Source organism: Lissotriton helveticus, chromosome 8 (assembly GCF_964261635.1).
Source record: "Lissotriton helveticus chromosome 8, aLisHel1.1, whole genome shotgun sequence".
Taxonomy (NCBI): Eukaryota; Metazoa; Chordata; class Amphibia; order Caudata; family Salamandridae; genus Lissotriton; species Lissotriton helveticus.
The window spans coordinates 1,661,915,724-1,661,937,764 of NC_136069.1; the positions used below are offsets into that span (position 1 = coordinate 1,661,915,724).

At 49.3% G+C, this 22,041-nt stretch overlaps 1 protein-coding gene across 3 annotated transcripts in view; it reads right to left on the reverse strand.

Moving 5' to 3' along the window:
• LOC144773609 (transient receptor potential cation channel subfamily M member 2-like) overlaps positions 1-22,041 on the reverse strand; it is a 1,291,174-nt gene that overhangs the window by 548,206 nt on the left and 720,927 nt on the right. For all 3 annotated transcript variants that reach the window (XM_078658751.1, XM_078658750.1, XM_078658752.1), the window contains one exon: positions 2,877-3,048. In XM_078658751.1, coding sequence (XP_078514877.1) covers positions 2,877-3,048 — 172 coding nt within the window. The remainder of the gene's footprint in view (positions 1-2,876; positions 3,049-22,041) is intronic.

Below are 22,041 nucleotides of genomic sequence, written 5' to 3' on the forward strand. Positions count from 1 at the left end.
CAAAGCTGTTGTGAGGCAGTTGTCTTGTTACACTGACTAATAGGCAAAGTAATGTCCTTAAAAATCTTAAAAAGTGTTTGTGCTATTCGTGGAGTTCAGGATGGTAGGGACATAAAAATTAGCTTTTGCTTTAGCAATGGCTATTTTATAATTAAGCTGGACTAACAAAGTATTTTTATCTGAATCTTAATACTGTCTTCTCCAGTCCCTTTCTGACTTTCTACGGAGAAGTCGAAGTGCTTTTAGATCCGCGTCAAACCAGGGGGTGAAGTCTTTTCCTTATTTTTAATTTTGCATTTTGGTAGTAAGCGAAGTTCCTAACTATGGTATTACAGTACTTTTGATAATTTTCCTCCACCGAATCAGTGGGGATTAGATGGTCATGCTCTTCGACCAACACTTGCACCATATTGTTATCCAATCTGGCCCACTTCCTATCAGTCTATATGTTGTCGTGACCCTTTTTTCTTCCTGTCGGACATATATACTAGTATTAAAAAGGACCAGATAATGATCAGTCCATGTTTGTGGTAGAATATCTTGTACTGATGTATCTACCTCATTGGCAAATATTAGGTCTAATATATGCCCCCCTTGATGAGTGGACTGATGTACCAACTGTGGAAAATTCAAATTAGCACAAGTCTGCTGTAAATCTCTCAGCAACAGCCGACATTGGTGGGTACACAACTCCCGTGCCACCTGGTCACTCCTGATTGACCTAGACTATGTCCCCTCTGCATGCAGGTACTACTCTTCTCGAATTCAGCATTGGAGTCCACTGGACTCTTCCAGCTTTTTCTTCAGCAGCATCTTGTTTGAAGTCCTACATTGGGGTCTATGGCGGTTCCCGACGGCACTTCATACCTATGCACCCGGCTTCCCTGGGGCAGGTATCCTGGTCTCCCGGGTATCCACGGGTGGGGTGACTTTCAAACCGTCCATCTTCCACTGGGTGTCTTCCAAGTCCTCTGGGGAGGGTCCTTCTAGAATTGCAACAGCGACTCCCCCATTAACTTACCTTGAGCATGCAGTTGTGTATCCACTAAGCACACGGCCTCCATGGTGTTGCTGGGTCCTTACCTGTAGAGTTCTGGACTCCCCAGCACATCTAAGTCTTCTGGGTCCACTCTCGACTTCGGTCGTTCGTCGGATTCCACTATGTTTGTATATGGTTTAGTCTCCCCCTGGAGCCCACTGTATTTCTGTGCTATTTCCTTGTCGTATTACCAAAGTATTGTGTGTATTGTAATTATATCTCCAGGTAGGAGATGTTGCATTGCATTAGTGAGTGTCTGTAATAAATAACTATTTTTATTACTACAAATTATTTTTCACTTAATCTGCACTATAAAATTAGATATTGGTGAAACAAGCTGCTTAACACTCCTCCTAGACTAAGCCTGAAGGCTGCTCTCTACAGCTACCACTTAGAGAGCTTTCTAACGTTGTCTAACTAGGCCTGGGTGTAGTTCGCAGAGTTTTGCTATGCGGAACTCTGCGAAGTTAGAAAAAAACTCTGCGAAGTTCCACGATTGGCAGAGTGCAGTGCAAACTGCAGTTTGTACTGGTATCCCTGCAGCTCGGGTAGAAATTCGACCGAGCAGCAGCTCGCACACTTACCGTTTGTCATTGTGAGCGGGAAAAAACTCCGCTGCACATCACAAAGCAGAGTTTTCTGCACTCCGCGAGCTCCACGGAGTGCAGAAAACTCTGCGAACTCCGTGACCAGAGCAAAGTTCACCGCCCAGACCTAGCCCTGACCACACAAAATATTAATTTACTACTTGCCGCCACGGTAGTCCACCTTTATGACACTTTAAAATACAAGCCAAGTCACGGCTGCAGAATTGCATAGTTTGAGTGGTCGTGCCAATGGTTCAGAGCTGGATTTAGTTTTTCTAGAATGATTAGCAACTACTTCGAAGCACTTGTGTGAGAAAGTGCTGCGCAATAGGGACAGTTGAGCAGGACCGGACTGTCCTCTGTCTGGTGATGGCCCGTAAAATGTCGCAGTCTCATGTGAAATTCAAGGTGTTACCCTCCTCAGAGATGCACATATTATCGGCCTCTGGCAGATGAAACAATAACCTGACATCCCACCATTTAACCCGGTTTACTGCACGCTGCTGCACACGGATGACTGCAGAGGATGCCTGGGCCACTGAGCTATATATTGAAAAAAGGGCACTCCGTTGAAAATGCATTGTGACTCAGTGATTTCGGGAGTGACAATGCTTGGGGCATCCCCCAGGGTTTAGGATTAAAGGAGCTACACATGGGTTACAGGAAAGCATTGCCCCAGCCCCTCCCTCTTCCGACCTCACTTACTGCTTTCCGACACCCCAAGTGAAGCCTCCGACTGACTGAGAAATCAGAGTCATGCAACCATGCCCTAGGCCTGGGCGTAGTCCGCAGAGCTTTGCTACGCGAGAGGCGGATTGCAGTGCAAACGGCAGTTTGTGCTGGTATCCCTGCCGCTCGGATCGAAATTCTACCAGATCAACAGCTTGTGCTCGTGAACTTACCGTTCCCCATCGAGAGCGGGGAAAAAAACTCCGCTGTACATCGCGAAGCGGAGTTTTCTGCACTCCACGAGCTCCGCGGAGTGCAGAAAACTCTGCAAACTCCACGAACAAAACGAAGTTCACCGCTTAGACCTAGTCTAAACCACTAAAAACAGCATAAGGGTTGTCCGGATTGGTGCAGGGTGCTACACTTGAATAAGTGTTAACCATATACCAAGCCAGCTTCCTACAAGTAGCTTTTTAGAAGACTTAAAAACACTATTCCTGATGGCTCAGGCATGTTTAAGAAATACAGAAGTTTAACTAGAAAGAAATATGGCATGTGACAAAAAGAAAATGGTTCCTTACTGTCCACATCGGTAGGAAGTTGCCCAAAGAGTATGAGGTAAGGCTCATATATCACACTTCGAAAGATCCAGTCCAACCGTTCCTCATTTTGTACAAGGATCGCTTGCTTAGATACCCCAAATGACCCCATCCAAACAGCCATCAGAAAGAGAAAGAAGAAGAAGTCCTTTATCTGAAATGAGAAATGAATTAATGTGAAATGTTTAGCCAAAATTTACTCATTTTTGTGCAACACTGTGGCAATATCTGCTGGCATCAAATTTACATAGTGTAATGTGGTGATGACATCATTGCTCATGGAGACCAAAACAAGAAGAGTGCTGCAATGTGTATATCATGCAAAGCATGAATAATGTGTGAAGATGCGAAGTACCAAAATGGAGTGCAAAATCACAGTGGAGTGAAGCAGATTTGGATTTTATGTCAAGACCAGAGGCTCATATTATGCTGTGTTTCTTGCCACGTAATTCAATAGTAGTCAGCTTATAAAAACAGTAATTCACTAAAACTGAAACTACAATACCAAGCAGGCTTAGGTGCTGGACTACCAAGTGTTACATATAGCCTCTGAACATACTGCCTGCCCTTCCTCCATCTTCCTGTTGGCAGTCAGTTGAGTATCTGATTCCTTTCAACTGCTTCGATTTGGTTAGTTCATTGTCTACAGTGCTAAGGTCCATATCATTGTTTAGAAAGTTTCATTTTAATTATATATATTACCAAGATTAATGGGTTTTTGTTAGAGTTCAATACGCACTGTTAATTTAAGGCATTGTTAATCAATTGGTATTGCCATAGCTATTCCAGCGTAAAAGTTGTATCTTTTTTTTCCAAATAGATTTTATTGAAATTACAAATTAAAACAAGTACAGCAACAGGCATAGAGGAAAGAAAGAAGGAAAAATACTACCAAAAAAAGAAACAAGCATTTACAATGCAACGGTTTCGCCTTTGCAAAAGTTAGAGCTATTGGCATTTTAAATGACTACATTTTTATTTATGTGTTGGTTTTGAAAACAGATAAATAAATGGCATTGTCATTTACAATCCCAATAGCTTAATCTCTCGCAAATGCCACACCCACACAGAGCCCCCACACATACACAGAGCCCCCCCCACACACACCCACAGAGCCCCCCCCCCCCCCCCTACACACACACACACACAGAGCCCCCTAGGGCCATGTGCCGAGGAAGTGTTGCAAAACCCTCTTCCTCGAGGCAGGCTGGGTACCGTTTTAATCTGCAAGCTGTCGAATATTCATTCCAGTCCGGCAAGTTATGTTTTCCGCCCATGATGCAACAACACGTTTGGGACCCTGACCTCTTTCACAATGTTTCCCTTTCGCTTGAGGGCTTCTGAACAGGGACCAGTAAAGCATGGTGCAGCATAGCTGTATTTCACTTGAAGACCTCCGTCTGTTCTCCATAACAGCCACTTGTAATATTAGCCTTCCGTGGAGTAGAGGAAGCTTGAACATCCAATCCAGCAACGTTTGTATGAACCCCCCTCACTGGACCTCAACATGCTTACCAGAGACATTGCCTGTGGTTCATACTGTCTTTTTAAAACGTATTTAGCGGATGCATATTACTAATAAAAGTGCGTGTTTTTTTACTTTTAATTGTTGCACACTGTGACGGCCACCCAACGCTTGCACTCTGCTAGCTTCATGATGGCGTACACACAGTTGCACTTGAAGTGGCTGGGTGACCGTCGGTCATGAAGGTGGGTTGGGAAGAGAATAAAGCCAGTATGTAAGTAAACGTGCCCTAGCAATCACAGCCGACAATATTCCTCTGAATATTTTGTTTCCCCTTAGACAGACCTGCTTTTGAAGAGAAACTTTTTACATTTTTGTTTCTGGGGATTCCTAGAGACCTTCGACCTGCTGATCTGTACTTCGACTTGCAGATCTGAACTTCGACCTGCTGATCTGTCTCGTGAGTTAAAAGCACTCGGGGCAGTAGTCCAGCCCTGTGAATACCAAAGCGTCCCATGCGACTGCGCTAGCAGTTGTTTAGCCTCAGAGAAGACACGTGTTGTCTGGTAGGCGGAGGCAAAGTAAATGCCACTGTAAATTACGGGGTATAAGCGTCTGCCTCTGTATTTTGCACACTTGCCCCCTTTCCATTATCGGCTTAGGAAAGCTGGACTCTCGACGGACTGGTTTGTGACGTTCTGGTGGGCTCTCCAAATGCAGGGTGGGGCCTCTAGTTACAGAAAGGTCGCCACTCCTTTTACGGATTACTGTGGCCAGTTGTGATGATAAAACGCTTGCCACCGGGTCGCAGCTGCTACACAGAGCTGGCCCCCACCATTACAACGGTATCGACGATTTATTGAGGGGATTTCAAAAACTCACAGGTGTCGCTGTGCAGAAGGCAATCAGGTTTCATTATTCAACTGAAAGGCACATATATTTTCGATCTGGAAGCCGAGCCAGCAATGTCCCAATTTGGACCGGTACCTTTAAGCCTGCACAGACCTCTGTGGCGCACACCTTGTGCTGTGAGCTGGGTCTTAACAGCTTCCAATATCCGATTGCACATTTTCAGTGAATTCTGTTTGAGGCATTATAACCTGTTATCTTCATCTACCGTTTAATACCGCAATTCCGTTTCTAAGCACTGTAAATTACCAGTGTGTATCCCCTAATACAATGTAGCATGATTTATCCATTCGGAAGCATGAGAAACCGATTTGGCTTTGCCGGATTTCAAACTCATGACGTCAGAATTGAGCAACTACTCCCCTGCCTTTTTAATTATATTGAAAAGTACCACCGGCACTGCCTGTATACGTGCATTGCCAGGCGTTGCTTTAATGAGGCGGGTGTTTGATGTTGAAAAGGTTGTGAAAATAAAGCTCGAGAAGACCCCTCACCTCCCCCTACCCCCCTCAGATTCATGGCTGCGCCCAGCGTGCAGGGGCGTGGCTATAATGGGTGCAGCAGGCGCAGTGGCACCGGTGCTCACAGCCCTGATGTGTCCATAGATTCCTGATAATTCCTGTAGTTTACCACCCCAACAGCAGTCGACGGGGGCAGGGGCCGTCCTCGTTGCTTGCATCAGGGCCCCTGGCATCCTTGCTTCAGTACTACTAGCCTGGCCGCCACACATCTCTCGGCATAGGCCTGGCTTAGAGAAGTCGGCTGCCCATTGCCCAGCACCCCCTACCCATCATTCTGCTGCCAATCAGGATTGTCGCTGCTCATCCACCGCTAAAGCATGTTCGATGCCGGAGCAGGAACCGCACGGGAAGCCTGGAGCGAGGCGACACCACAGCACCTCCTCCTCCTCTCAGCCACAAAAGAGCAAACAGAGCGCAGGTGCTCGTGGGACGGCGGCCTGCTCCCAGGGCTTAGTCAGCAAGCGCTATGCACCTGTAAAGTCATAGCCTGGGACTAATCCGGCATGTGCACTGGCCCGCATTGTGTGATCTTGTGCCAATGCCGCGATCTCCGCTCTCGGATGCAGTAGCACATATAAATATGCAAAAAAGTTTAAAAGGAAAACAGTGGTCTTCATTGCAAGGTTTAGCGCCTTCTGTGTGCTTTGCAGGAGGAGCGCTTTAACTGCTTTACGGAGCTCTGTAGTTTTCTTTTTAATTATGCTTAGCCCAGCTGGGACAGTAAGAGGCTTCACTTACAATATGTGGAGTTGGGTGCCTGAAAGCACCGGTCACTTTCAACATGTGGCCTCTGAACTCACAGGGCAGCAAAGACAGGACCTGTCATTGGCCTTTCAAATCCGTACACTGACAGAAAAAGAAGCTTCTCTCACGGTCTAAACCATTCACTGACAGCAAGAGAGAGGCCTCTGTCTGACCGTAGAACCTTGCGCACTGACAGCAAGAAACGGGCCTTTCACTGACTGCAGAAATATGTGCGCTGACCGGAAGAGAGGGCCTCTCACTGGCTGTAGACGTATGTGCACTGACTGCAAGAGAGAGGCATCTGCCTGACCGTAGAAACGTGTGCACTGATAGCAAGAAACAGGTCTCTCACGGACACGGACTATAGACATATGTGCACTGAGAGCAAGAAACAGGCCTCTGACTGACTGTAGACTTATATGCACTGATAGCAAGAAACAGGCCTCTGACTGACTGTAGACTTATATGCACTGATAGCAAGGAACGGGCCTCTCACTGACTGTGCTGTGATTGGCTGACGTCACGGGGGTGTCCCGGGCCGGCAGCCAATCGCAGCGCGGCCCGGGACAAAGGGGCGGGGCTTAAAAAAAGCACCAGAAACGCCCCCGAATGGCGTTTGAGAGAAAGCGCGATTGACAGCCTCTGCCTCCCAATGGCTAGCCTCCATTTATGGAGCTAGCCAATGATAGGCAGAGGCGGGTCATCACCCCAGATAGAAATCAAGAGGTTTTGCTAGCGCATGCGTACTTCGTACGCATGGCTAAGGCAAAACCTAAAAAGGGAGGGAGGGAAATAGGAAGAGCGAAGGCAAAAACAAATCCACATTCCCAAAGAGCACAGCATTGGGATCCAAGGGGTATATTTAGAACAGTGATACGGAACAGTTGCATGTCTCACATCCTTAACATGTGGAAAGATCATACAGGATTTAAAACATTAAACATGCGTAAAGAGGCTAAGTGGTGTAACAAAAAGGAAAAAACAATATAGGAGAGAAGCAGAAGAAGCAAATGTCCCCCTAAAAAAGGAGAACCCCTGTAGAAGGGAGAGCAAAAGGGGAAGGAGGACCCATGGAAAGTCGTGTCTGTGCAATGTGAGAAGTAAATTAAGCGCCATCTCTGATCATCCCCCAAAGTCCGTATGTTATCCTCGAAGAGGTGTAAGGCCTGAAGCTTTGGGGGCTGGAGGTTGGCGTGTTCGATTGTGTAGAAGTAGTCTATCAATGGTTGCCAGGTGTTTGTAAATGTAGTGCTTAGAAAGATGAAGCCATGCGAAGTTCCATTGCCATGATATGCCACTAGCTGGTGAACCACACAATCACTGGGGCGCCTCAGCCTTCTTCCAGTACACAGCTATTGTCTGTTTGGCTGCACCAAGCATGTGCTAGATTAAGCGCCAATCCGTATGTGTCATAGCAAGGAGATTGACAGGTTTGAGTCCCAGGATAAGTGCAGTTAGGGCTTCAGGTATGGTGTAGCCAATCACCATCTTAATGTGACTGAGAATCTCCTTCCAGTAGGTGGCCAGCAGCGGGCAGTGCCACCAAATGTGAAGAAAATCCCTGATTGCGGTTGCGCAATGCCAACGGATGGGAAAATAATTAGGGAATATTTTGTTTTGCCTTTGGGGAGTGTAATACCATTGTGTCGTAACTTTGTACGCAGTTTCTCTCTCAGGCATGCTACAGAAGACACTTGGTATGTCAGGCCATAATTGTTCCCATTGTTTAAGACTACTGGATTGCCATTGCAACTGGTAGGTATGTGGAGTGATCCGGGGGGCCTCTTGAAGCACTTAGTACGTGCAAGATATCAGTCCTCTTGATACGTCATAAAAACGGTCCAGCAGTTCAAAAGGAGTGAAAGGACGAGTGGCTCCCTGAACAGCGGATGATGCCTGCACCCAGTGCCGAAGACCGAGATATTGTAATCTCGCACCCTCAGAAAGGTGAAATTCCCTTTTGCATGGATCAAAAGATTGGAAAGTGTTTACCATGAAAATATCCCAGAGTATTCGACAGTCCTTCCGACTAGGCCAGAAAAGAAAGGGGCTGCAGGGCAGGTGTAAAGTGTGGGTTGCAAGCAATGGGGGTGTTGGGTGATAAAAGGAGGTGAGTGCAAGCTTGTCCTATATATCCAATACGGTTTTTGTGGGTATGGCCATGAGAGCCAGGCAAGATCCCACAGCAGCCGGCATGCCACAGCCCTATCCATGTGGAACCAAGTTCTCACTCTCCCGCACAACCCGTTCTGAGATGTGCAAGGCCCAGTAATATTCCAGCAGGCTAGGACACACCCGCCTCCCCCTGTCCCATGGTAACATGAGTAATTTATTGGAAAAATGCGACCTCCTACCCCCCAGATAATGGTGGTAAGTTCACGTTAAAGTTACTGGATTTGGCTTTGTGGTAAAGGAATGGGCAATGTTTAGAATAAGTATAATATTTTTGTCGACACCAACATTTTAACCGCGTTCGACGTCCCAGCCACGATATAGGCATGCATTTCCAGGTTCGCAAAATCTTCAATGATTGCCATTTTACATTCCTACCAGTTTGCTAGCGACCACATACAGAGACTGGAGGTTAGATTGAGTCCAAGGTATCTAATGGAATGAGGAGCCCATTGGTATTGAACAAGGGACTGAAAGCACAGGGATCTCAGTTACAAGAATTGTAAGGTTTGAGGCCCAGGATTTCACATGATTGATTTTAAGGCCTGAGGCAGCTTTGAAAGATTACAGTAGGGTATGAAGTGCCGTCAGAGAAGTATGTGGTTTTGATAATGTAATAAGGAGGTCATCTGCGAAAAGGGCTATTTTGTGTTCTACTCCTCAATGAATGATGCCACTGATGTCTTTTGATTGACGGATCAGTATGGCGAGAGGTTCAATAACAAGTACGAATGATAGAAGGGATAAAGGGCAGCCCTGTGTGGTACCCCTATGGATGTGTATAGGACCCGTAAGTTGACCATTGACCCGCACCTGGGTTTGTGGGGAGGTGTACGGCACCATGATCCTAGAAACCATCATAGACCCCAGCCCTATCTTCCGTAGGACAGCCCATAGGAAATCCCAATCCACTCGGTCAAATGCTTTCTCAGCATCAAGTCACAACAAGCAGGCAGGTATATCCCAGTGGTGGGCCTTCCCTACCAAGTGCGCTATTCGTCCTACATTATCAGCGCCCTGTCAGTGCCGGATAAAGCCAACCTGGTTGGGCTCAATAAGCCATGGCAAATGGGGATCTAGACGTTCTGCCAGAATTTTGGTGGAAAGCTTTAGGTCAGTGTTCTGGAGTGCAATGGGGCGAAATGAGGAACCCAGTGTGGGTTCTTTACCCAGCTTGGGAGAAGTACAATTTCAGCTGGGGCCATAGAAGTGGAGGGACCACTAGCATCTGTGAAGGCGGACGCGGCAGGCTGCTGTGAGTCGGCAGCGCTGCTAGCTGCTTTTTACCAGTTTTGATCTCCAAGTGTTGCTAAGTGTCCTCGATTTTGTGCCACTTTTCCTCCTGTTACCTTCGTTGTCCCTCACCGCCCTTGCTGCTGCGTCCCCTGCGGCCCCGCCCTCCTGACTGCCCATTTGCTACCCCCGCCTCCCGCCTCCCAGCTGCTCCTCCCTCCCACCTCCCCATATATGCCAGCTGCTGCGCGGCCCCACCACTGGCAAGCTTAAGGCGAGCCCGTCTGACCCCGGACCACGCTTAGCACCAGAACCCCTGACCCCCACACTCGCCACGACGACCGCCGCCACTACGACGCCAGCACTCTGCACGCTCTCAACTCCAGACACCTGCTTGAAGGCGCCCTGAAATGCACACATGACCTCTTCACCTGCCGGAACTGCAGCTACACCAGCCTCAGAGCAGACAAACCACCCGCAAAGAAAGACCCCAACCACCTCCTATGCATACTACTGAACACCCGCTCCGCACACAAGCATGCCTTCGAACTCTGGGACCTGCTCGACACAACATCCACGGACGTCGCCTTCCTGACAGAGACCTGGTTTAATAACTCCTCCGCACCAGACATCGCCATAGCCATCCCAGACGGCTACAAGATCACCCACAGACCGCACCAACTGAGTCGGAGGAGGAATCGCCATCGTTCACAAGAACAGCATCAGGGTCTCAACTAGCAGCGACAACGCGCTCAGCACCTCCGAAAACATGCATTTCCAGATCCACACAGACCCTAATGCCACCCTAGGAGGCACCCTTGTCTACCGACCCCCCCGAACCCCACCCCCAGTTCAGCGACAACATCGCCGACTTGATCAGAACGCACGCCCTGACCGCCACCGACTACATCCTCCTCAGAGACCTGAACTTTCAACTAGAGAACAACAACAACTCCACAACCCTGATCGATAACCTTGCCAACCTCGGACTGAAGCAAATCGTCACAATGCCCACCCACTCCCCGGCCACACACTCGACCCAGTCTTCTCCTCAAGCCCGTACGTCTCCATCAGCCACACCACCGAACTCCTCTGGACCGACCACCACTGCATCAACTTCACCTTCCAGAAACCCACCACACACCACCGCACCAAACAGATCCCCCGCCGCTGCTGGAGCAAAATCACCCAAGACCAACTACACGCAAACCTCGCTCTCAGCCCGCCCACCGAACCCTCCAACACAGACGACACTGCCCACAGCCTCAGATGCTGGATCGAGGACTGCGCCAACACCCTCGCACCGCTGAAGAAACCCCCCACAGAGAAACCAGCAAGAGGGCTGGTTCACCCCAGAACTCCTAGCCTCCAAGCAAGCCTGCTGGAAACTAGAGAAGAAATGGCACAGTGAACAAACTCCGGACTGCCACACAGCACACAAGGATGCCATCCGCAACCACCACCACCTCATCAGGGCGGCCAAGAGGACCTCCTTCAAAGACCGCCTCAACAACAACGCCCACAATAGCAAGGAGCTCTTTAACATCGTTAAGGAACTCTCCAACCCCAGCTCCAACACCAACGACATCCCGCTGTCGCATGCCCTGTGCGACTCCCTCGCCACCTTCTTCCACCGCAAGATAGCAGACATCCACGACAACTTCAACACCGAGACAGCAACACAACAGACCCTCCGTACACCATCGACTACGGCCCCCTGCTAGCCTGGTCCAGCATGAGCATCGATGACACCATCAAGAGTATGCGCTCAATCCACTCCGGCTCTCCATCAGACCCGTTGCCGCACCACATGTTCTACAGAGCAAGCAGCTCCATCGCACCCCCACCTGCGCAACATCAATCTCTCCCTCGAGACCGCGACCTTCCCAGAGATCTGGAAACACGCTGAGATCAACGCCCTACTCAAAAAACCTAAGGCAGACCCAAGAGACCGAGAACTTCCGGCCCATCTCTCTGCTCCCCTTCCCGGCCAAGGTCATCCAGAAAACAGTCAGACAGCTAACCCGATACCTCGAAGAAAACAGAATCCCAGTCAGGGTTTCGCAGCAACCACAGCACCGAGACTACCCTCATCACCTCCACCATCAGCGCCCCTGCTGGACAACGGCGAGACCGCAGCACTCATCCTCCTGGACCTCTCTGCCACTTTCGACACCGTCTGCCACAGCACACTACATGTACGCCTCCACGCCTCAGGGACAAGGCTCTGGATTGGACCACCTCCTTCCTCTCCGGCAGAACCCAGAGCGTCCGCCTCCCCCGATTCCGTTCCAAAGCCTCCGAGCCTTAGTGTGAAGGACGCTTAAGACCAGATGGTACAGAGCACGCACAGCTGCTTCAGGCGTGCCAAAAGCCTAAGGCCAGAACTCCTGCCCCCGCCACACTGAACCTATTACCTACACCCGAGAGGAGCTAGTAAAATGGAGCTCGGGCATGTAACTCCGCGCTGCCCCAGACTAGACCCTCGGAAGGAGCCTAAAGAGTGCGAGAACTGTAGGCTGCAATTCTGCTTTAAAAAAAAATCAAGCAGCGGTGACTAACAAAACCAGTACAGCCGCCTACCGTCAAGGAAACAAAAGCCATGTTACCTAATGCACGCTCGCTAACCAAACATAACATCAAAATGGCGGAGATGATAGAGAGCCATAAGCTTGACTTAGTTTTTGTAACAGAAACCTGGGCCGATGCAACGTCTGACCCAAATCTGAAACAAGCACTCCCCACTGGATTTAACATCACCAGAGCAGATCGAACTTTCAGGGGGGTGGGGGGGCTTGCTGTTATTGCTAAAGACAGAGTAGGGTAGCGTGAGCAGCCTAGATGCGAAAGACGCATGTGCAGGATTGCAACCGGCAAAAAGGGGTATCAGGCAAGCTGGACACCCATACAAGAGCTCGTGGTCTGAGCAGATGGGGCAAAGAATGAACGATGCCTGAGCAACTCTGCTGCATGAAGAGCACAGAGCAGATATAGAGTAAGAAGATATATGCGCAATAATGATGTGTAACACAATAAAGACTAGGGTACACGAAAAGTACCAACAGGCATGTGGAAGCAGAATTGGACAGGACAATGTCCGGACTTGCAAGGAACATCAGCCCCTCGCCTGGTAGGAGCCACAGATCTAGGCAGATGAGGGGACGAAGCGATATTGGTAACAGCCAGGAACAACCTAATGCCCCAGGGACCCAAAAAGTGAGTATCCTGAAGAGACCACTCCCTTTTTGAGTGTTACAGCAGGAAGCCAAAATAGAAGTGTTGAAAACACCTGTGCGGAAAGCAGCAGGGAAAGAGGTAAAACTCACGTTGTGAAAGTGCCCAAAAATCGAGGGCACAAGGCAATGTACAGCAGAGACATACATGGTGAAGACGCCACCTTCAAAGACAAGCCCAGTGAGGGTTGAAGTAGGAGAAACTATTACCCAACCCATTAAGGGGAGTGTAGAACCAGCACCGCAGAAGCGGAAGAAAGAACGAAAAAACCCTATGATGGCAATCATACCAGGGTGCACTCCCAGTTTGCGCCAACACTAAGAAGAGTGCCTTACAGCGGCTTTTCCCTGGCATGACACGGGGACAGGGCGTCAGCTGCAACAACAGATGATCGAAGGGAAAATTGTGCCATTCCCCTGCCATTAATAGGAAGGCGATAAATTTGCTTGTGGCCCTTCTGGAAGAGAAGGAAGAAGCAGCTCGACTAAGTCCCAAAGAGCAAAGGAAGCACATGCGAACATGCAAGACGTGCTTAATGCACGGATGCCCGTAGTGGCAGAGGCAAAAAGCTGGCAACCACATGTCTCCAACCACTTAGAATCCCTGGTGGGAGGTAACAACGGCAAAGCTGAGAAAGGCTGCAAGTCAAAAGCCATCTGATTAACCAGACTGAGCCCTACGGTGAAGGGAAAGGCAGAGAGGATCATCTGAGGCCAGACGATGTCGGTGAGCAATGGCCCGATCAACAGGAGGGCCTTGCCCAGGTGCCAAGCAGGATGTCAAACAAAGACCCCCCCCAAGGGGCAGCAAAGGCTCCACCTCATAAGGCTCCATGTGGAGAAGATTCAGTAAAGGAGCAGAAGGTAGGGAAACCACAGGGGGCTGAAATCGAAGAGTAGCTGCTGCCCTGTGAATAGCCAGTGGGAAAGCTGCAGTAGCCTCAGTTGTGATTTTGAGGGTGACAATAAACCATTGGTAGGAGACGGTTGTAGACTAACCTCTCCACTAGAGGGTAAAAGTGGAGGAGCCTGAGGTTGGTCAGAAGACCACGAAACGCTAGGTACCTGCACCAAGGGGCAACAAAACGACCTGGGGCACATGGAGTCCTGAGGAAGGTCAACATCTTTCAAGAGCGGAGGTGTAGGCTCCGGCATCGAACGACTGCAAGATGGCGTCGTATCGACGTTGATGACCTCCAGAGGGGACTCTGCCTGGGCGCTGTCCGACAGCAATCCAACCACAATATAGGGAGGAAAGTCATTGACACGGCGTCAAACTTGGTGCCTCATCGGACGTCAGCGCAGGAAGCCACACAGGGCTATGTGGTGACTGAACGGGTGGGCTGGACAGACAACTGGGAGGGCCCTCCGGGCCGTGTCCTGTCAGCGTCGCATCGACTCCAGAACCGGGGTCAATGCACGCAGCCGGTGCCGAGAACAAATCTGCTGGGAAGGAACAGACATGAATGCCTTCCACCTCTGTGGAACCTGAAGCCGCACTAGATCGAGGGGGTGACCCAAAGAATGAATGGAGGGCCTTTGAATAAGCCTCCATTAGGGCCAGCGTCGCTCGAACTCCTGAGAAAGGAGGGTATGGAGGAGACGACTGCTGGGCGCCCGTGTCTGGCTAAGAGCGAGAGGAGCAGGCCCCAGCATCATGCCTATGGGAGGATGACCTCCGCGACTTAAGTTTGTGCTTACCCAGCTCTGAACGAAGTCCGCGGGAACGACCTCGGGAACGGGCCTGATCCGGAGAGCGAGAACCGCGGCGGGAAGGTGCAGGGCCGGACAGCCACACGGCCAGCAATTTCATTTGACGCTGCTGTAAGTTCTTCAGTTTCATTTGTTGATAGGCGTTGCACTCTTTGGAGTCATGGTGTACTCCCAGGCACCACATACATATGGCGTGCGGGTCCGTGACAGACATCTGGCACACAGAGTTCTCACATGCCTTAAAGCCCGAAGACATCACACACTGTTCTGTGATACCGAAGGTGTCAAGAAAGCCCAAAAAACAGGCCAAGGAACCACTGGTTTTTCAGGATCTGCATTGGGACGCAGAAAAGAAGAAAACTGTCAGGGCACCTGGTGGGCATATATATGGCTCCGCTGACATCACGTCTGCGGACGAAGTCAGGGCGGAGCAGTGTGGCGTTGCCCTGGCTGCTGCAGAAAGTTTTCCGGATCCAGTCTGACGCCTGGGAATATTCTAAGTTAAGGAATCTGCGAGTAGATGTCTATCAGATATATGACACAATAGCTTTACGGAGTTCAGCTACATCTACTGGATTGCGTAGGACGTGAGGGGGAAGTTGACAGCGGGGTGGGTGTCTCAAGTGGTGTGCGCGTTTGTGCAACAGCAGTTCCAAGTGTGCATGATCTGAAATGGAGATGTCTGACATAGAAGCAGATAAAACATTGCATACCAGGTTATGAGAGACAAACAAATAATCCATGCGGGAATAGGAGCAATGAACATGCGAGTAGTATGAATAATCTTGTGTATCAGGGGAGTGATACGCCAGACATCCAATAGACCCAGATCAGTAAACATTTTCTTTAAAGAAGCGGACATGACCACAGCCCCCTGAAATGTACTAGCACTCCGATCCAGCTCCGCATCCCACACCAGGTTTAAATCACCCCCAGGTATAAGCTGATGGGCATTTTACGTAACTGTTCCAGGAGGAGGTCTCTGACAAAAAATCCGGTGCTTGGTTGGGAGCATAAATGTTAGAGTGTAAGCGTCTGTACTCCAACCCGGACCACTAGTTCGAGAAATCTACCCTCCTTGCCTCGTATCGCTTGCGCAGCTCCCTGACGAATGCCTGCCCTGCAGAGAATAGCCACCCCAGCAGTTTTCGTAGGCGCAGATGCCCAACACTGAAGGGGGTATTTGGGGTGAGCCATGCGGTGTGCATCCTACCTCAGGAGGTGTCTCCTGCAGGAAGATAATGTATGGGTTCTGTTGCAACAAGTAGCACCAGATCTGACAGCACTTGTTAGGGACATTGAGACCCTTCACATTAAGAGAGAGGATCATTAGACAGGGTACGGTGGCCATAAGAAATACCTTGTACACCCATCCACCATCGAGTGTTGCAATACCAATTCAGAGCCCAAGGCTCTCCGTCCTCCCTCAGCAAACCACCAGGTAGAGAAGACAACGCAGGGATGCCTCCAAAACCCAGCAATAAGTGAGGCAGGTCCATTACACAGTGCAGTAGCCAACAGTGAGAGATCAGCATAGTCCCAATGCAATAGCCCTCCTTCCCTCCAAGAACAAGAAAAGGGAAGAAGAAGGATGAAGAAAAATAGAGCAGAACTTCAAAAATCAATAAAGGCCAACATGGCCCACAAGTCCTATTCCAGTCGAAAAACAGGCTATGCTCAATAGCACAATACATTCCAGAGATGTCACTCTCTTAGAAATAGGAGGTGGAGGAGAGTCTCGTGAAACAGATCACAACTGCCAGATGGGAGACACCGGCTCCGCTGCCACGCTGTAGCCAAGGCAAAAGGAAAACGATTGTTGCATATGAGAACCCATCGCTGTCCAAGCGGGGAGCGCTAAGAATAAAGTTAAGTCAAACCTTCTAGCACAGAAGAACCTTCAGTTTTCCTTTGCTTGGGAAAGGGGGGGTGAGGGGGGGACATCTCGCCATCCATGGAATGGAGATGATGGATAATGTCCTGCTTGGTTTGGGAGGAGGACCATTCCCCATGCTTAGGTGGTCGGCGCGGTCTGAGCACTCTGGCCCACTGCGGCTTTCATGTCCAGGGGCGCAAACGTGAAGGACTCGTTGGTGCACAGGAGGCCGGGAGGTGGAGCAGCGGAGTAGCTTTTTGGAGAGAGCATAGAATTCGACGTTTGGTCTCCCAGTTGAAGAGAAGAGCAAAAGGATGTCCCCATTGATATAGACTACCCGGTTCACGGATTGGAAGAGCTGGATGGTGATTACCTTATAGGACAGCTCTTATTTGTTGCGTGCTGCCTTTTAGATTTCCTCCTTCTCTGTGAAGAAGTGAACCCTGGTTAGTATGTAAGGAATTAGTCCAGAGATTCCAGGGGGTACTGCTACTCGGTGCGCCCTGTCGAGTGCCTGGGGGGGGAAGCATCATCTTAGACACTCCTTTAGCAGAAAGAGAAAAAATTATTTGGGTGTTGTCAGCATACGAACAAATTGCCAACCCTTATTCAGTAGTGATGTCAGCCAACAGTTTCACATATACATTATATAATAAGGGGCTAAGAATAGAGCCCTGTGGTACCCCGTAAGGGGACATGTGGATTTTGGATGTTGCAGCCAAGGAAAAGACCCAATATGTGCGGTTCTCCAAGAAGTCCTCCAGCCATCTGAGGGCGACCCCAGCCACACCAATAGATATTAACGCTTTCAATAGTACAGTATGAGAAACAGTAGCAAAGGCGGCACTCAGATCTAATAGTATGAGTGCCATGGTGTCACCTGCATCTAACTGACTACGCAGCATCTCAGTCACTCCTAGGAGCGTGGTTTAAGTCGAAAAACCTTTCTGAAAACCTGACAGAGGGATGAAAAAGCTCAAGGGACTCAACATACTGATTCAATTGTTGGTTCACATGTTTTTCCAACATTTTTTTAAAAAAGGAAGCAAAGAGATGGGACGAAAATTAGATGGCTGTGTTGGGCCAGCACTTGCTTTCTTCAACAATGGAAAAATCATAGCGTGTTTCCACTCAGGTGGAATCACTGCTTCTTGCAGGGAAGCATTTAGTAGCCCCATGATCAATTTCATGGCTGGTGGCTCGATTTCTTGCAGCACAGTGACAGGGAGCAGGTCTAAAGGAGACCCAGATTTCAAGCTGCAGAGAATCTGACTAAAAGAGATAGAATCAAGCGGGAGCCAATACTCTAAATTATTTAAGCCATTTTCCTGTACAACCTTCGGCCAAGGGTCGAACTTAGAAGGTAAGGGAGCAACAGAAGCTAGCTGTATAATATTCAAGTGTGAGAAATTTAAAGCAGAGTAAATTATCTACTTTATTTTTTTTTAAAAAGGTGCAAGATCCTCACATTGGGATTCCATGAGAGTAGGAGGGGGATCTTGGGTACCAGCTCCGGAGAGTTCCTTCACCAATTTAAAAAGGATTTTCGAGCAGTTTTGGGCATTGGTAGAGCTCACGTAAGCTGCCAGGGCAGTATTACAGAGGGAATAATAATTTATAATTGCTTGTTTATAAGCAGTTTTAGACTCAGACGCATAGTCCTTCCTCCAGCGCCTTTCCAGCACTTTGCATTTACATTTTTCTGTATTAAGGCATTGTGAAAACCACGGGGCAGGAGGGCGATGGTTTTTTACCTTCTGAGTAGAAAGGGGGAGGCAGGTTTCCACTGAACTAGAAATCCAATTATTAATCGACTCCAGATCGGTCATGGAGACCTGATCAATAGTGGGGATAGTATTAGTTAAAAGAGCGTTAAAAAACTTACTGGCAGATGCAGCAAACAAAATAGCTCCCGGTAAAATAAGGAATCGGTAAAACAGGCGGTTACCGAATGCAAAACCTGAAATCCCAATGCATCAACCCCAAATCCGAAAAAATTATCACAAAATAACCCCTGCGGTAAATTACCGAATCGCAAATAAGCGAATCGGTAATACCGAGAATGAAATCAGCCCCCGGAAATACCGAATCGCTATTAAAAAGTCGCTACGATATGTACCAAAAATCGCAAATAACAAAAATTAACCAAATCGTTATTTAGCATGAGCAAAATAAGGGAAATCTCAACCAGGAGGTAAAGTTGATGGGAGGAAAAAAAAAAAATACAGACAGGTGGATACAATCAGAAACCCTTCAAATATGCCTCTGGAGACCCTGAATGTCTTACAAAATGGCTGCCCTCTACGTGCTTGCTAGGAGAATGAGAATCAATGCTGCTGCACAGCGCAGGAGGAGGATCCAGGAGAGGGTTTTCAGGGTGCCCATCACATTGCTGGGCCAGACAGAGGAACTAATCTATGACAAGTATAGACTGAATCGGGCAATGATTATGCACCTCATTGCTGACCTGGAACCACTACTGCAGCACCATACCCGTAGGATCAACGCCATCCCTGCCCACGTCCAGGTCCTATGCAGCCTGCACCTGCTGGCGTCTGGAAGTTTCCTGGGGGTTGTAGCAGTAGCCTGAGGCGTGTCGCAAAGCGCACTTTCACGCTTCTTCCGCAAATTCCTAGATGCCATGCTGACAATGATTCATACCCACATCACCTTCCCCACAACCCCAATGCAGTTGAACCGCACCAAACACAACTTCTACTAGTTGGCACAATTTCCCCATGTGATAGGATGCGTTGACAGCACGCATGTCCCCATCTGTTCCCCCTCAGCCAAGGAATACATATTCCGCAACCGGAAGTCCTATCTCTCCATTAACGTGCAGGTCGTGTGCAATGCCAAGCACATCATAATGGACATTGTAGCACAATTTCCTGGAAGCACACACAACGCATACATATTCCGACAGTGGCATCCACAGGCGTCTGCTCAACGGTGAACTTGGAGTGGGACACCTACTAGGTACATACTTATGCCTCATCATTAACTCCATCCTCACATATGTAATTGAACTCATGCCGCTAACCCTTTGCTACCCACCCTACAGGTGACGGCGCCTACGCCTTGCGTGAATATCTACTCACTCCCTACCTCAACCCAGCAACACCTCAAGAGCAGCGCTACAACGCAGCACATATCAGTACCAGGAATGTGGCAGAGTGAACCGTTGGCATCCTCAAGAGTCGCTTCCGGATCCTACACAAGACAGGAGGTGCCTTGCAGTATGACCCGGTGACCTGCTGCCGGATACTAGCGGTGTGTTCCATGCTGCACAACATTGCCATAAGAAGGGGGCTACCAATAGGAGGTGGACACATAACTTTCGTGCACAGCAACCCCCCAACACCAACAGGCACACATGCCTAACACATCTGAAGGTCAAAGGAGGCGGAAATACATCACACATCACTTCAGAGACAGGTAAGAATGAGCCATCACAACATAATCTGGGGTGCAAATGTTTAATGCACATGAGCACATGTCAGGTGAATATTAATGATACTTCTACATGATGCAGAGTCAAAACATAGGTAAGGATACATATCCGTTGTCATCACAGGAGTATCTTGAAGTAATGTAGGTGGCCCATGGTTACATCACCATGGCCAAGGACCCTATGGAACATGGCTATTTGCTCCTCCCACATACCCCCAGGCTCCTGTTGCGTTACTCCTCCACATCACCATGATGTGCGTCAGTGGCTGTGGAGCTGCGCCTCCTATCACTGGCCTCCGGCACAGAGACACTGCTGACGCTTGATGCAGCCTCACTCCCAAACTACTGGCACTAAAAGTCCCAGACTGTGGATGCTCCAACGCAGTGGTCACTTGGCCCAAGGCCTTTGCCACATCACCACAGTAATGGCCCAGGTCGACCTGAAGTGACACAGATCTCCGCGACAGTACAGCTGTGCTGTTGCAGAGCTTCATGATGGCTCTAATGGAGTCATTGGAACGGAGCAAGTTCTGGCAATGCCTCCTGCGCTCGCTCTGTTGCCCTGCTATGATGGCACGGGTGAGCTCCTGTAGGCACAGTTTTATGTCTGTTACCCTCAGCAACGGCTGTAAACACTTCACGCACAGCGTCTGTCATCGTGCCCATTTTGCTAGCCAAAATTGCCATGTCTATGTTAATTGCACCCATGTGTCTCCCCTGCAGGCGCTGAACACGCAGCATCCGTGACTCAACCACACTGTAGCCGTGTGTAGGCTCTTCTGATCACTCTGCAGGTCTTCCCAGGGGCCTGCCCCGCTGTCGGACTCGGACACGTGCTGGTGTTTGAGCTGGCAAAGTGACAATTGGCTGCCGTGGAACATTTGTGGCTACTGGGCTCTGCTCCGTCGCCATCACCTGCAGGGAGGGGACATTCGCCCTGCAGCTTGGTGGTGTTGTCCGTGATGGTGGTGGTGGTGGTGGTGGTGGTGGTGATGGTGTTGTGGGATGACGTCCCTGCGGAGTCTCTGCATTGGTCCCTGCCGGGGTTTGAGATTATGAGGCATCCGCTGTCATCGGAGTCCAGGGGTGATGCATCTGTGTGTGAAACAGTGCATTGTTATTATTTTGTCTAAATGCATATGTTTTGCATACTTTCGACTACATAAATGACCTATTTGGACAGACTATTGGCCCTGTGCTGCTGGTCTCATTTCATTAACATTGGAGATCATACATGCACACTTGGATGACGTGATTACAACTCCCATGATGCAACACTTTGGTGAGGGTATATGCGTTAGGCACTACAACTTGTGCACTGTGATTGGCCTGGGGGATGGGCAGGGGTAGACAACACGCTGCGTATTGGCACTGGCATGCATCTTACCTTGTTCTCTGCCGCAGCGCCGGAAGTGTCCAATTGGGTGACCTCCACAACTGCCTCAGGCTCAATGGTACCCTCAACGAGGTCCTCAATGGCTGTGTTGGGTGTGACGTTGGATGTCCCCCCTCCTGTGCCAACTGCATCCTTCACCCTTTCTGCAATCCTCTCCTTCGCCCTTTTCCTGAGGTCATTCCACCTCTTTTTCAGGTCTATGCTGTGGTGCGTTACTCCAACAGCATTCACCCTCTCGCCATATCTTGCGCTTTACCGCCTCAGGCACCTTTAGTGACAGCTTGCCAAACAGCCTGTCATGTTTTCTGCTCACCCCCTCAAACAGAAGTTCAAGTTCTTTGTCTGAAAACTTCCTCTTCCTCTTTCTGGGCGTGTCTTTGTTTTGGGGTGCATCCTTCTCCATCCTGGAATGCAGTGGTATTGCTGGTTTGT